This window comes from Schistocerca americana, chromosome 8 (genome assembly GCF_021461395.2).
Source record: "Schistocerca americana isolate TAMUIC-IGC-003095 chromosome 8, iqSchAmer2.1, whole genome shotgun sequence".
Lineage (NCBI taxonomy): Eukaryota > Metazoa > Arthropoda > Insecta > Orthoptera > Acrididae > Schistocerca > Schistocerca americana.
In genome coordinates, this window is record NC_060126.1 from 322,324,013 (window position 1) to 322,341,112 (window position 17,100).

Here is a 17,100-nt window from a genome sequence, read left to right on the forward strand (position 1 = left end):
TTATTGTTGTTGTTGTTGTTGTTGCGGCCTTCAGCCTGTAGACTGGTTTGTTGTAGTTCTTCATGACAAGTGTGTCCTGTGAAAGATTTTACTCTTATTGAGACACTAGCCGGCCGCGGTGGCCGTGCGGTTCTAGGCGCTGCATTCCGGAACCGCGAGACTGCTACGATCGCAGGTTCGAATCCTGCCTCGGGCATGGATGCGTGTGATGTCCTTAGGTTAGCTAGGTTTAAGTAGTTCTAAGTTCTAGGGGACTGATAACCTCAGATGTTAAGTCCCATAGTGCTCAGAGCCATTTGATTTTTTTTTTATTGAGACACTGTACTGCATTGTCACGTCAGCATGGTTACCAACGGATTTGCATGGTTAATTTTAAGGGGTGGGGCAATGTCTTTCCTGTCACCACACCATTACCCATCAAAGGGAATACTTGTACTCTGTCTGTGGGCTGTTTTACTCATGTGAAAGTGAGCAAAAGTTTTCTGAATCTGTCCCGTGAAAGATTATCCATTTTACTGAGCCGTTGTCCAATACCGCCGCAAGGTCGGCATGGCTATGAACGGGTTCAGCACGGTTAATTTTAATAGGTGGTCCAATGCCCTTCCTGCCCCAACACCATTACGCATCAGAGGGAATACATTTACTCCAATTGTCGGCGGGCTGTATTACTCTTGTGAAAGAGAACAAATGTTTTCTAAATCTGTCCTGAGGAAGATTATACTTTTTATTGATCCTTCGTCCCACATCGCCACAAAGTCAGCATGATTATGAACAGATGTGGCATGGTTAATTTTAATGGGTGACTGAATTCCCTTCCTGACACCATCCCATGGGTGACTGAATTCTCTTCCTGACACCACCCCATTACCAATCGAGGTAAAACATGTACTCCAACTGTTCGTGGATTGTGTTTCCCTTGTGAGAGTGAGCAAAAGTTTTCTAACTCTGTCCTGTGAAAGATTATCCTGTTTACTGAGCCATGGTTCCACATCAGCCAAAGGTCTGCATGGTTATAAACGGATTTGGCATGGTTGAATTTAAGGAGTGGCTGGATACCCTTCCTGTCAACATACCATTACCCATGGAGGGAATGTATGTACTCCAATTGTCTGTGGGCTATGATACTCATATCGAAGTGAGCAAAAGTTTTCTAACTCCGTCATGTGAAAGGTTATTCCTTTTACTGAGCCCCTGTCCTAGGTCGGCGTGATTATGTACAGACCTGGCATAGTTAATTTTAACGGGTGGCCAGATGTCCTACCTGTCACCACCTCATTACTCCTCAGAGGGATGACATTTTCTTCGACTGTCTGCAGGCTGTGTTACCCATGTGAAACTGAGCAAAAGTTTTCTAAATCTGTCCTGTGAACGATTATACTTTTTACTAAGCTTTGTCCAGCATCGGCACATGGTCTGAATGGTTATGAACGAATTCAGCACAGTTATTTTTAATGAGAAGCACGGGGCCCTTCCTGTCACCACGCCACTACCCGTCAGAGGGAATAAATTTACTCCAACTGTCGGCTGTATTACTCTAGTGACGGAGAACAGAAATTTTCTAAATCTGTTCTGTGAAAGATTATATCTTTTATTGATCTATCGTTCCACATCGGCAGAGGACCTGCAGTGTTATGAACGGATGTCGCATGGTTAAATTCATGGGGTGGTTGGATGCCCTTCCTGTAAACACCCCATTACTCTCACAGGGAATACATGTACTTCAAATTTCTGTGGGCTGTGTTATTCTTGTGAAAGTGAACTAAAGTTTTCTAAGTATTTGTAAATTGTGTAACGGAAGTGGGGCTTGTGCATCAGTCCAGTATTCACCTTGTGGCATGTGGGAAACCACCTAAAAACTACATAAAGGTTCTCTGGCGCACCAATACTAGTTATTCTTCCACCAGTCGTTTTCGATTCGGGACCAACGCAACTCCCCTTCCCACGATTAGCAGCTATCTGGCAGGCCCTGGGTAAGTTTCTTCTTCTCTAAATAATTACTGCAGTCGACAGTCATTTGAATGTGCATATTGTATTCAGGCCTTGGTCTTCTTTAACAGTTGTAACTCCGCTGGCTCCCTCCCATTACGAAAGTGTCGACACTTTCATGCCTCAGGATGCGTCATAACAACCTTTCCTTTCTTTTAATCAAGTTGTCCCATAAACTTTTTTGTTCCCCAGGTCGATTCCGTACTTCTCCATTATATTTTCGATTCACGCATCCAGTACCAAATTTCAAAAGCTTCTGTTTTCCTCTTGTTTGAACTATCAACCACGTGTCACATCCGTTAAAGGCTACGCTCCATAGAAATTCGCTGACGGGAAAAAAATATGGCAACAGTATAAAATAGTTAATGCGGAGTAATGAAATTTTGGGAATACATTTGCCTAGTAATATATTTAAATGATTAACATGCCAAGATCACAGATTAATGTAAGTACACTACTGGCCATTAAAATTGCTACACCACGAAGATGAAGTGCTACAGACGCGAATTTTAACCGACAGGAAAAAGATGCTGTGATATGCAAATGATTAGCTTTTCAGAGCATTCACACAAGGTTGGCGCCGGTGGCGACACCTACAACGTGCTGTGTGTGTGTGTGTGTGTGTGTGTGTGGTTGGAGGTTTTCGGGCGCTAAACAGCATGGTCACCAGCGCTGACATGAGGAACGTTTCCAACTGATTCCTCATAAACAAACAGCAGTTGACCGGCGTTGCCTGGTGAAATGTTGTTGTGATGCCTCATGCAAGGAGGACAAATGCGTACCATCATGTTTCCGACTTTGATAAAGGTAGCCTATCGCGATTGCAGTTTATCGTATCGCGTTGGTCGAGATCCAACGACTGTTAGCAGAATATGGAATCGGTGGGTTCAGGAAGGTAATACGGAACGCCGTGCTGGATCCCAACGACCTCGTATCACTAGCAGTCGAGATGACAGGCATCTTATCCGCATGGCTGTAACGGATCGTGCAGCCACGTCTCGATCCCTGAGTCAGCGGATGGGGACGTTTGCAAGACAACAACCATCTGCACGAACAGTTCGACGACGCTTGCAGCAGCATGGACTATCAACTCGGAGACCATGGCTGCGGTTACCCTTGACGCTGCATCACAGACAGGAGCGCCGGCCGGTGTGGCCGTGCGGTTAAAGGCGCTTCAGTCTGGATCCGCGTGACCGTTACAGTCGCAGGTTCGAATCCTGCCTCGGGCATGGATGTGTGTGATGTCCTTAGGTTAGTTAGGTTTAAGTAGTTCTAAGTTCTAGGGGACTGATGACCACAGCAGTTAAGTCCCATAGTGCTCAGAGCCATTTGAACCATTTGAACAGACAGGAACGCCTGCGATGGTGTACTCAAAGACGAACCTGGGTGCACGAATGGCAAAACGACATTTTTTTCGGATGAATCCAGGTTCTGTTTACAGCATCATGATGGTAGCATCGGTGTTTGACGACATCGCGGTGAACGCACATTGGAAGCGTGTATTCGTCATCGCCATACTGGCGTATCATCCAGCATGATGGTACGGGGTACCATTGGTTACACGTCTCGGTCACCTCTTGTTCGCATTGACGGCACTTTGGACAGTGGACGTTACATTTCAGATGTGTTACGACCCGTGGCTCTACCCTTCATTCGATCCCTGAGAAACACTACATTTCAGCAGGATAATGCACGACGGCATGTTGCAGGTCCTGTACGGGACTTTCTGGATACAGGAAATGTTCAACTGCTGTCCTGGCCAGCACATTCTCCAGATCTCTCACCAACTGAAAACATCTGGTCAATGGTGGCGAGCAACTGGCTCGTCGAAATACGCTAGTCACTAGTCTTGATGAACTGTGGTATTGTGTTGAAGCTGCATGGGCAGCTGTACCTGTACACGCCATCCAAGCTCTGTTTGGGTTGACTCAATGTCCAGGTGTATCACGGCCGTTATTACGGCCGGAGGTGGTTGTTCTGGGTACTGATTTCTCATGATCTATGCTCCCAAATTGCGTGAAAATGTAATCACATGTCAGTTCTAGTATAATATATTTGTCCAATGAATACCCATTTATCATCTGCATTTCTTCTAGGTGTAGCAATTGTAATGGCCAGTAGTGTATGAGAAAAGCCATTGCGAATGTGAAATGCTGGTACATTAGTAACCCATGCAATCTTCATGATATCCAATGTAACCATGCAAAAGTGCACACGTTGTACTGTACAGTAGTGAGATGCCTGTTGCTGTTGGTCGGTCAATACAGGGACGGTTAACGCTGTTTGTGGATGACGCTGGAGTTGTCGACCAATGATATCCCCTATGCGCTTGACGGGAGATGGATCAGGTGATCGAGCAGGTCAAGGCAACATGTCGAAACTCTGTAGAGCGTGTTGGGTTACAAGAGCGGTACGTGGTCGAGCGCTGCCTTGCTAGAAACCATCCTGAGGAATGCTGTTTATGAATGACAGCACAACAGATCGAATCACCATACTGACGCACAATTTTGCACTTACGATGCCTGGCATAACCAGGTGAGTGCTCCTGCTGTCATGCCCATCGCACCCCAGATAATAACACCTGGTATTGGTCCAATGGGCCTAACACGCAGACAGTTTGGTTGCACGGAACTGGCCTCGTTCTAACCAAAACATGGCCATCTTTGGCACCGAGGCAGAACCAACATTCACCAGGAAACACAACAGACCTCCACCCTTCCCTCCGATGAGCTATCGCTCGGCACCACTGAAGTCGCAAATGACCGCGATTTGGGCGCAGTGGAATGCACGCCGCAGGGCGCCTGGCTCGGAGCTGTCCTTGGAGTAAGCCATCAGGTGACGGACTGTCTGGAGCCCGTTCTTCTTGCGATCGTACATTCTCGTGATCACCGCTGCCAGCAGTCGTTTACAGCGGCTACATTCCTACGAAGTCTTACTGCAATATCTCAGTTTTCGTAAAATCTGTTACACGGCCTTTTCAAATTCAGTGCAGCGTTTGTAAGAGGTCCATGAGTAAGGAATTTATTGCTAGCGCACTCACGCGCTGCCTGCGATATGTAAGCTACAACAGAATCGCAGACCAGAGAGCAGTGTCGGCAGCAGTAGCAGTAGTAGTAGCTCGCAGTCGGGCGGTTGGGCGGTTGGGTCAGGTCGCTCGTAAAGAGCAGTTGTCGAGTTGTATGCACTTGGGTCCTGGAGTTCGGACAATGCAGTCCAGTAGTGGTGTTTTGTAGCTCGAGAAGAGCAGTAGAGTTACGGAATGACCAAGGTCGGTCGTGGAGAACGATGGCGGTGCCTGAGCAATGTAGTAAAAGGTAAAAGCAAAATATTATTTTTCTTTATTGCCGCGCGCGTATGTTTTTTGCTACAACTGATTTATGTACTATTGTTATATCAAAGTCCCATGTAAATGTTTTCAAAAAAATCTTTCAATAATATTTTTTCTTATAAAGATAACTTTTGACAGTAATTCATCAGAATTTAAAGTTTTTACTAATTTCTCGGTGATGCTGAGGGAATTAGATTCGGAAATGAGACACTTAAAGTAGTAAAGGAGTTTTGCTATTTGGGGAGCAAAATAACTGATGATGGTCGAAGTAGAGAGGATATAAAATGTAGACTGGGAATGGCAAGGAAAGTGTTCCTGAAGAAGAGAAATTTGTTAACATCGAGTATAGATTTAAGTATCGGGAAGTCGTTTCTGAAAGTGTTTATATAGAGTGTAGCCATGTATGGATGTGAAACATGGACGATAAATAGTTTGGACAAGAAGAGAATAGAAGCTTTCGAAATGTGGTACTACAGAAGAATGCTGAAGATTAGGTGGGTAGATCACATAACCAATGAGGAGGTATTAAACAGAATTGGGGAAAAGAGGAGTTTGTGGCACAACTTGACTAGAAGAAGGGATCGGTTGGTAGGATATGTTCTGAGGCATCAAGGTATCACCAATTTAGTACTAGAGGGCAGCGTGGAGGGTAAAAATCGTAGAGGGAGACCAAGAGATGACTACACTAAGCAGATTCAGAGGGATGTAGGTTGCAGTAGGTACTGGGAGATGAAGAAGCTTGCACAGGATAGAGTAGCATGGAGAGCTGCATCAAACCAGTCTCAGGACTGAAGACCACAACAACAACAACAACAACACTAATTTCTCCTATCCATAGTCATGCCAATTATCGTAGAGAAAATCAGTTGTTTTTATATATATAACAAAATCTAGTGACCAGCATTGCACTGGGCTGTGCCAGAAAAATTTCTTACAGGAGCAGATATATACGCTTTTTCCGGCGACATCATTGATTTCAGAATGATTTTCAGAATAATTTTCAGGGCCATGACGCAGCACTGCTGACGACCAGATTTATTTACCAGTTTAGATTCACAGTCAGTTAATTATTGAAAGGTTACATTACGAGATTTCCATTGAAAGGTTATATATGAGTCACATTTGTATTGACAGGTTAGTCACCTTTTTATTGCGAGGTTACGGAATTTATCTGTTGGGAGGTTACACGTTGATAACGGTGTCTTTGTCGTCTTACAGGCATTCTTGACTAACTTCGACTCACCACGTCCATCCTCAAAGGTAATTAACGCTCGAGACCTTTACAGGGTTCTTTACTAGCGCCACTCTTACATGATTGGTGCGACATGTGAAGTGACGTCATCTTTCAGACTTAGAAACGCACCTACCAACTTCCGTGTATGTCGCACAACTCCTTCTTAGTGTAGACATTTTTTCTGTCAGTGTACCTTCAGAAAAGACTGCCTAACACTTAAATTTACGCAGTGTCTTATAAAGTTCTCTTCAGTAACACGTTTCCTGGTATTGCCAGTCTGCATTTTATATGCTCCCTGTTTCGACCATCAAAAGCTAATTTGATCACTAAGTAGCAAACCTAATCTTCGTTTCCTAGTTTAATTCGCTCAGCATCGCCTGATTTAGTTCGGCTATATTCCATTAACCTTGTTTTAGTTTTGTTGATGTGCATCCTACAACTCTCTTTTCAAGACACTACTCAATCTGTTAAACTGCCTTTTCTTTCAAAATGAGAATCCAATCACCAAACCTTCAAGTTATGATTTATTTTTGCTGAGTTGCAATTCCCGTTCCAAATCTCTCCTGGGTTTCTTTTACCGCATGCTCAATGCACAGAGAGAATAACAATATGGATGGGCTACAAACTAGCCTGACTCGCTTCGCAAGCACTGCTCCCCTTACATGTTTTTCGACACTTATAAAAACATTCTACCTTCTGGAAGAATGTAGCTATTAATTCATTACAAAATATATGAACCTTAATTTTATTATTTGATCTCATATTACATGTTTGGGATGCTCACTATATCAGTGTTGTTGCTCGCAGGGTTTTAATTCAGACCCAAAGCCATCCAAAGACCAGCTTTGTAAGACAAATGGCTTTCACAACGCATGGAGCACACGGAAATCACAAGTAACGATATGTGCTGGGGGTTACGTAAATCCGCTTTGATATTGATTTGTACTAGTTTGTACGTGTACGAGATAGTCTATGTTCAAACACTGATTATTCAACTGGTATTCCTTTTTTTATTGATCATGCGTGATGTGTATTATACTTCAATTATGTACACTCTATTTGACCTATAGGTTTTTTAATTGTTGAATTCGTGTTTTTTTTCTTCATTTATGAGAAGTAGGGTACGCTGTTAGATACATTACAAAGAGCTGCTGGAATGCAAGTTCTCAGATAATTTGCAAGAACAGCTGTGTCTGGAACACACACACACACGCACACAAAACACAGATTCACAACAGTACTGATACTCATCTGTCACTTACGTAAAAACATAAAGCTCCTGGTCTGCTAGGCATGAGTGCCATACAATGGAAAACTTACCCCAACTCGTATCTTGCTGCCCTTGGCGACCAGGTCTTTCCTCAGCCCTTCGAGTAGCACTTTGACGGCGTGCTTGCTGGCGGAATACATCGCCATAACATCTAAAGTCGGTGGTGCGTGTCCCACAATACTGAAAATTAGGAAACAGGTTGCAACATTAGAAATAGTCTGCAACATCATAGGTGCATGTGAAATCAGTACCTGAGCCCAGTCCTGGATTATTAATCTCAAATAATAATGTACCCGTGAAATGCACAATGCTATTTTGCTGCGTATTCCGTAAGGTGCTACTTTATCATTCATCTTCTCAATCTTTTTCCCTATTTTTGGTTATTCCTCTCTCACTACAATTTCTAACTTTTCGTTATCTAGAGCCAGTGCATAAATCAGTGGTGATGATTTACTGGATTGCTTTTAGCCCGTTCTAGGCAATGCTAATAAGCTATGGTCATATTAATTCATACCATTGACAGGAACAAATTACTTGAACTTAATAATCAATGTTGGTTACACTTTCTGAGAGATGCTTTTGCACTCCACCTCGCAACATTCTTTGGATACTCATGTACCGATAACGTATCAGCTTCGCTTATTGATGGTTTATTGTTTCCATGGGAATAATTCCGACACAGTGTTATTATAGGAACAAAGTTTTTTGTGACGACATCATGTATAAGATATTTTCTGTTTTCTTGCTGCATCAAATTAGAGTAGAAAGGTAAACTTTCGATCATTATTTCCATCACCTTCGTCAGAAGTAACTGGCTGCTAATGTGCCAAGAAGGCAGTGAATAGTTTATATACAGCATTGTTATAGTTACTGTTGTAAACTTTGATTTGGTCCAGTGATCGGAGAACGTGACAGAGTCCTCTTTGATTTGGTCCAGTGATTGGAGAACCTATGAGAGGTGTCTTTACTATGACCTGCTAGATTTTGCGATATCGTCCTGAGAAAGGATTCACACAAAACTGACCTGACATTTTTATACTCTAGTGCATTAGCACTTACAACTGAGGCATCACCCGGCTCTCTGGCAGTTACACAAAGTCACAGAACTTGCTTGAAAGACTTAGTAGCTCGAGTGAAAGCGATTTGCACCGAAATAATCACCTCAGTCCGGAATTAAGTTCTTTACGTGACTGTTACATCTACATCTACATCTATCCTCCGCAAGCCACCTGACGGTGTGTGGCGGAGGGTACCATGAGTACCTCTATCGGTTCTCCCTTCTGTTCCAGTCTCGTATTGTTCGTGGAAAGAAGGATTGTCGGTATGCTTCTGTGTGGGCTCTAATCTCTCTGATTTTATCCTCATGGTCTCTTCGCGAGATATACGCAGGAGGGAGCAATATACTGCTTGACTCCTCGGTGAAGGTATGTTCTCGAAACTTCAACAAAAGCCCGTACCGAGCTACTGAGCGTCTCTCCTGCAGAGTCTTCCACTGCAGTTTATCTACCATCTCCGTAACGCTTTCGCGATTACTAAATGATCCTGTAACGAAGCGCGCTGCTCTCCGTTGGATCTTCTCTATTTCTTCTATCAACCCTATCTGGTACGGATCCCACACTGCTGAGCAGTATTCAAGCAGTGGGCGAACAAGCGTACTGTAACCTACTTCCTTTGTTTTCGGATTGCATTTCCTTAGGATTCTTCCAACGAATCTCAGTCTGGCATCTGCTTTACCGACGATCAATTTCATATGATCATTCCATTTTAAATCACTCTTAATGCGTACTCCCAGGTAATTCATGGAATTAACTGCTTCCAGTTGCTGACCTGCTATGTTGTAGCTAAATGATAAGGCATCTTTCTTTCTATGTATTCACAGCACATAACACTTGTCTACATTGAGATTCAATGTAGCGTTGATCGCTATCATTCTGAGTATAATAGCACACATCTACCTTAAATTGCACGATAAAAGACTGAGTTACAATATCTGAGCAAGATTTATATAGCTGATCTCGGCTGGTATTGGGTAGCTTTGGCTTTTTTACTTAGCGTACACGTCGTCGGCCGTATTATACACTCAGATGAGAACAGTCATGAGATAGCAATAAGCATAATGGCAAGAGTGTGCCGAGAATACCAAATTTCAGGCATTACTTCTCACTACGGATAACGCAGTGGCTGACAACCTTAGCAGTGGCGTTTGCATGGAGTTGTCAGCGCTAACAGGCAAGCCACACTGACAGCACATTGCCTGGAGCGCCTCTCCTGGGCTCTTGAGCATATCGGTCGGGCCCTAGACGACTGAAAAACCGTAACCTGGCCAGTTGAGTCCCAATTTAAATTGATAACAGCTGATGATAGGTTTCGAGTGTGGCGCAGACCCAGCGACGCCATGGACCCAGTTTGTCAACAAGCCTCTGCGCAAGTTGGTGGTGTGGTGGTGGCTCCATAATGGTGTGGGCTGTGTTCATATGGAATGTACTGTGTCATTTATTGGAAATGTTTATGTTGAGCTACTTTGAGACCATCTGCAGCCATTCATAGACAGACTTCATGTTCCGAAACAACGATGGAATTTTTATGGATGGCAATGCACCATGTCACTGGGCCACAATTGTTCGTGATTGGTTTGAAGAACATCCTGTACAATTCGAACTAATGATTTGGCCAGACAGATCGCCCGACATGAATTGCATCGAATATTTATGGGACTTAATCGAGAGGTCAGTTCGTGTACGAAATCCTGCACCGACAACAGTTTTTCACTACTGGACGGCTGTAGAGGTAATATTTGTACAGGGACGTCCAATGGCTTGTTGAGTCCATGCCACATCGAGTTGCTAAACTATACTGGAGAAAAGGAGGTACAACAGGATATTAGGAAGAGTCTTATGATATTTGTCACTTCAGTGTATTTTAAACTTCATTAACGTTTGTCGGCTTAAAAAGCTAAATTGTTTTGTGTAGATGAGTTTTTTCTCATGTCTGAAGGCATTTTTGCCTGTAAAAAGTGTGCTGAATGTTTACGACATTGTATGTTAGGGCTTTACGTAACACTTATCCGTGAGAAAACATTTTAGCATCGACAATGGTCTCTTCTGCTTTTTTGCACCCGATGCAACTGGTGCTCACTAAGCGTGAGAAACTCTTTCAGACGTTTTTCTCACGATCGAAAATCTGTGCCAAAACTATGTATGTTAGACTGCAAGCTACAGAAACAACATAAATAAGTAACTGAATAAAATTAAGAATACATTCCTGGCATAGGGCCTGCCACAGGCTCACCTGTTGATATGGATGATGAAGCCGTCCTCGACGCCCCTGCTCAGCATGTCCTGCACGGCCTCTCTGGTGCAGATGCTCAGACCCAGCACGTTCACGTCCAGGATATTCTTCCAGTCTTCCGTTTTGCCACCTGGTCACAAGAATAAAAAGAAAATTTACTGTACTAGATTAAATGCGATGTCAACTAACTCATACAACTGCTGTGGCGGACGCTAAAAGACAAACTTACTATTAATATCCAGAGAGTATAGGTTCAAAGAAGGGTCAAACAACGTATTACTTCCTGCCACATAAACTCTGTGAACCGTCTATGGGGAGAAATTTCAATGATACAGAGGCTCACACACGTTTGTTCTTTCTGTGCACCATCTGAGAATGGAACATCAAGTCGGGCAGATGGTAGTGATGCCCAACGTACTCTTCACCTCAATTCGTAGGATGGCTTGCAGAGTGCAGCACAATTAAGAAGCCAGGATCGAGGTGTCCATCGAACAGTGTGATTGAGCACCGCAGGATATTTACACATACAGGGTGGTCCATTGATCGTGACCTGGTCAAATATCTCACGAAATAAGCGTCAAACGAAAAAACTACAAAGAACGAAGCTTGTCTAGCTTGAAGGGGGAAACCAAATGGCGCTATGGTTGGCCCGCTGGATGGCGCTGCCATCGGTCAAACGGATATCAACTGCTTTTTTTTATATACGAACCCTCATTTTTATTACATATTCGTGTAGTACGTAAAGAAATATGAATGATTTAGTTGGACCACTTTTATCGCTTTGTGATAGATGGCACTGTAATAGTCACAAACATATGGCTCACAATTTTAGACGAACAGTTGGTAACAGGTAGGTTTTTTAAATTAAAATACAGAACGTAGGTACGTTTGAACATTTTTTTTCGGTTGTTCCAATGTGATACATGTACCTTTGTGCGCTTATCATTTCTGAGACTTCATGCTGTTACAGCCTGGTTACCTTTAAATACCACATTACTGCAATAAATGCTCAAAATGATGTCCGTCAACTTCAATGCATTTGACAATACGTGTAACTACATTCCTCTCAACAGAGAGTAGTTCGCCTTCCGTAATGTTCGCACATGCATTGACAATTCGCTGACGCATGTTATCAGGCACTGTCGGTCGATCACGATAGCAAATATCCTTCAACTTTCCCCACAGAAAGAAATGATGCTTACTTCGTGAGATATTTGGCCCGGTCACTGTCAATGGCGGTAGTATCATGTACACGAGATATATTGGCAGAGTCGTCACTTGTACTCAGGTGATTCAAGTGAAAAGTTTTCCGACGTGATTATGGCCATACTATGTGAATTAACAGACTTTGAACGCGGAATGGAGTGAGTTCAATATTCCGAGATCTACAGGGCCAAGAATGTGCCGAGAAGACAAAATTTCAAGCATTACTTCTCATCGCCGACAACTCACTGGACGACGATCTTCACTTAACGGCCGAGAGCACCGGCGTTTCCATAGGATTGTCGGTGCTAACAGAAAAGCAACACTGCGTGAAACAACTGCAGAAATCAATGTGGCACGTACGACGAACGTACGAGACGTTAAGCCCCCTGCACACAGGGACAGTAATGGCAGCCAGTAGTATTAGCCACACTGGGAGCAAGTAATTATCCCTCCACTGTCTCCATGTGTAGCAGTATTTCGGCATCGCCGTGGAGTAGTCTGCTCGCGACCAGCAAACTCAAGCAGTTTTGAGATTAGTTGACGTCAAAGGTCCAGTAACACGGTCACATTATCTGATGGCAGCCATTACTGGACTGTCAGTAGAACACTAGGCACTACCGTTGTGCGTGTTATACTTTCGTTGCAAAATGTCTTCAGTACATGGAGAAGCGCAGTCAAAACAGACTGCTTGTGTAAAATGGATTGTGAACAATATAAGTATATTTTTAGAAATTTATGTAAACTATGGAACATTTGTCATTATGATTATGCCAACAAGGCAAAGACGGAGAGTTCTGTGATAAATTTAAAGAGTGACTTAGTGGAACTAGTGGTCTCAGTTCCCGACGTGGGTTTTTTGAGAGCCCGATAAAGGCTACAAAGGCCACGTATAGAGCTGAACTCTTGAAAGTGAGTTCCTCAAGACAAGCGGAGCGGGCACTGCCATCTGCGTACCGAAGCTACCACGGTTCACTGCAGCTGGCCATCTCAATGAGAGATGTAGTCATCACGATGAGATCAGCATCGAATTTGGTTTTTAATCCTTGTGTGTGTCAAATGACAATCGTGAGCCCAGGTAAATTAGTAAATAGAAATTCAATTAATTGTCACCTTCCAGTCCTAAGGTCATATAATTTCTATTATGTATTAAAATGGAAAAGAAAGCAACAACTGTATTTATAAACACAAGGAGAAAAGTATAATAACAATTACTTCAAAAGAGAACACACTTCAGAGTATTTGTTTTAATAAGATACTAGGCTACATCAAACGACTATGACTACGAAGCCATTGCGTCTTAAAATATTTTGCAGCGTTTTCAGTGTAATCAGCTGTTAACATCTTGTAACCTCTCAACAGATAAATTCCGTAACCTCCCAATAAAAAAAGTGACTAACCTCCCAAAAAAATGTGACTCATATATAACTTATCCAAAGAAATCTCGTAATGTAACGTTTCAATAATTAACTGACTGTGAAACTAAATTGCACGTCAGCAGTTCTGCGTCATGGCCCTGAAAAATTATTCTGAATAAACTGAAAATTCTTACCTCAATGATGTCGCCGGATAACGCGTATACATCTGCTTCTATAAGAAATTTTTCTGGCAGAGCCCAGTGCAATGCTGGCCACTTCATTTTGTTACGTATGAAAAACAACTGATTTTCTTTACGATAATTGGCATGACTATGGATAGGAGTAATTAGTAAAAACTTTAAATTCAGATGAATGACTGTCAAAAGTTATCTTTATAAGAAAGATTGTCATTGAAAGATTTTTTGAAAATATTTACATGAGACTTTGATACAACAATAGTACAAAAATCAGTTGTAGCAATTAACATATGCGCGAGCCAGTGAAGAACAATGATTTTTGCTTTTACCTTATACTACATCGCTCAGGCACCGCCATCGTTCTCCACGACCGGCCTTGCTAATTCCATAACTCTACTTTCTTCTCGAGCTACAACACTGGACTGCATTGTCCGAACTCCACGACATAAGTGCTCTCTGTGAGCTATACAACTCGACAACTGCTCTCTATAAGCGACCTGGCCCCATCGCCCGACTGCGAGCTACTACTACTACTACTACTACTACTACTACTGCCGACGCTGCTCTCTGGTCTGCGATTCTATTGTAGCTTACATATCGCAGGGAGCAATCCATCGAAGTTACATCTGTTCGAGTGCGCTAGCAATAAATTCCTTAGTCATGGACCTCTTACTGTCTAAACAAACTTTGTTATCCACTGCACAATAACACTAGTAAGATGTTCAGAACAGTTTATTTTACAGAGTTTGTCGATAACTACTTAGGCCTAAGTACATCTGCTGTGCCACTTATTACATGCCAGCAGCATTCATCTACCAAGACATTCGTCGTTCACCACTGAAGTACTCAGCCAGTTCCTTCCTCGTTTCCCAAGTAATTTTGCACTGTGTGTTTATGGAGCCAGCCGCTATCAGTGACGGAAGTTCTGTTCCAGTGGAACGCCGCTTGTTGGGGTGAAACAAACTGGTGTCAGTGTCATCATTTTCAACCAATTCTCTTTCAACATAGGTTGCTGGTGACGTTGTTCGTAACCAGTTTCGGGAGTATATTGTACAGTCAAATTTATTGTTTCTAACTCAACTTTGATTTCTTTTCCAAAGACAATAAATCTTGCTGCAACTATACCAAATTCGTTTTCCACTATTCTGCGAGAATGGAAAAGCACATATGAATTTACGTTCGCGAAATATCAAATATCGTTTCATTAAGTTCGGTGGCAAAGGGAAAGCGTCATCACTCAAAAGAGACTGAGGTGACTAATATCATGGAATACTGATATACACACACACGAATTGCGGTAGTACCGCGTACACATGGCATACAAGGGCAGTGCATTGACGGAGCTGCCATTTGTACCCATGTGATTCATCTGAAAAGTGTTCGACCTTATTATGGTCGCACAACGGAAATTAACAGACTCTGAACGCTTAAAGGAGTAAAGGCAGCAAAAGACTGACACTAGTTTCTTTGCTAACACCACAACATCGCCTGCAGCGCCTCACCTAGACTCGTGACCACATGGGTTAGACTCCAGACGACTGGAGAACTGTGGCTTGGTCAGATCAGTCCCGATTTCAGTTAGTAAGAGCTGATGGTAGGGCTAGAATGTGGCGAAGACTCCACGAAGCCAAGTTGTCAACCAGGCAACGTGCACGCTGGTTGTGGCTCTGTAATGGTTTGGGATGCGTTTATGTGGAATAGGCTGAGTCCTCTGGTCCAACTGAACCGATCATATTCAGTGGAAATGGATATGTTCGGCTACAAGGAGGCCATTTCGAGCCATTTATGGACTTCACATTCCGATACAACGGTGGATTTTTTTGTGGATGGTAATGCTCCATGTCACCGACCCACAATTGTTCGTGATTAGTCTGAAGAACATTCTGAACAATTCGAGAGAATCATTTGGTCACCCAGATCGTCCGACAAGAAGCACATCAGACATTTATGAGACATAATGGAGCACTAATTTTGTGCACAAAGTCATACACAGGCAACGCTCTCGCAATTATGCACGGCTATAGAGGCAGCATGGCTCAGTTTTCCTGCAGCGGACTTCGGGCGACTCGTAGAGTCCATGCCTCGTCGAGTTAATGCACTAAGCCGGGTTAAAGTAAGGCTGACATGATATTAGGAGGTATCCGATGACTTCTGTAAAGTGTTTATTAGAAAAATGTTATGTAGTATTCAGTATTTTAAACATAGCTGCGCAACAGCAACGGTTCCACGTAATAAGATTAAAAACAGCCGACCAGTTGCAATGGATAAAGTAATCTTTACCTAGGTTTCGACAGATTTAAATCTACCTTCTTCAGAAGGCGGCAGTATTACATTAATATGGAATGATATGTCATTGTCGTTTTTACAAATATCTGCATAGATCCATTAGTCCAAATAAAATATAGCCCTGAAAATAGGGTTTGTCAAGTAAAAAAAAAAAATAAATAAATAAAAATAAAAATAAAAAAACCCTATTTTCAGGGCTATATTTTATTTGGACTAATGGATCTATGCAGATATTTGTAAAAACGACAATGACATATCATTCCATATTAATGTAATACTGCCGCCTTCTGAAGAAGATAGATTTAAATCTGTCGAAACCTAGGTAAAGATTACTTTATCCATTGCAACTGGTCGGCTGTTTTTAATCTTATTATGTAGTATTGTCTTATGCTGACTAAAGCGAGAACAATCGGAATACATTCGCGTCATTCGTTCTTCCATTGGTTGCTGTGCCCACTAACGATAAGTCATCAGGCCTCTAGCTTTGGACGGGCAGGAATGGCATTTCTCATTCCCATACCTGCTTTCGATATTTTATATTCAATTAAATTACACAGTTTTTTAAATTGTCCCACACTCATTCTCATAATTCTCTTGTATTCTAGAGAATCCTGCTCGGAATCTTCCCGAAATACTGTAGACAAAGTTCTCAGCTGATCTCTATGATGCACCGAGTCTTTAATCCAGCACGACCTATTATTGGTTTATGTTTCTTGAAGCTCTTCACTAGCACAATGTACAGTTTCACCCTCTCACTCACAGCCTCATCAACAGCTTCCTCATACTCTTGATCAGTCTCCTGAATGTTATCACACATCCTCGGACAGACTTGCACTTACTACATCCGTATACAAACCAGCTACTGTCTATCAAATGGTTCAAATGGCTCTGAGCACTATGCGACTTAACTTCTGAGGTCATCAGTCGCCTAGAACCTAAAACTAATTAAA

The 17,100-nt window shown here is 42.7% G+C and overlaps 1 protein-coding gene across 1 annotated transcript in view; it reads right to left on the reverse strand.

Annotated features, from left to right (window-relative positions):
• The window catches only part of LOC124545804 (farnesol dehydrogenase-like), a 94,907-nt gene that overhangs the window by 17,769 nt on the left and 60,038 nt on the right, over positions 1–17,100 (reverse strand). The window contains exons 4-5 of the mRNA XM_047124750.1: positions 11,107–11,236; positions 7,869–7,998 (exon numbers count right to left, since the gene is read on the reverse strand). Of these exons, the coding sequence (XP_046980706.1) occupies positions 7,869–7,998; positions 11,107–11,236 (260 nt within the window). The remainder of the gene's footprint in view (positions 1–7,868; positions 7,999–11,106; positions 11,237–17,100) is intronic.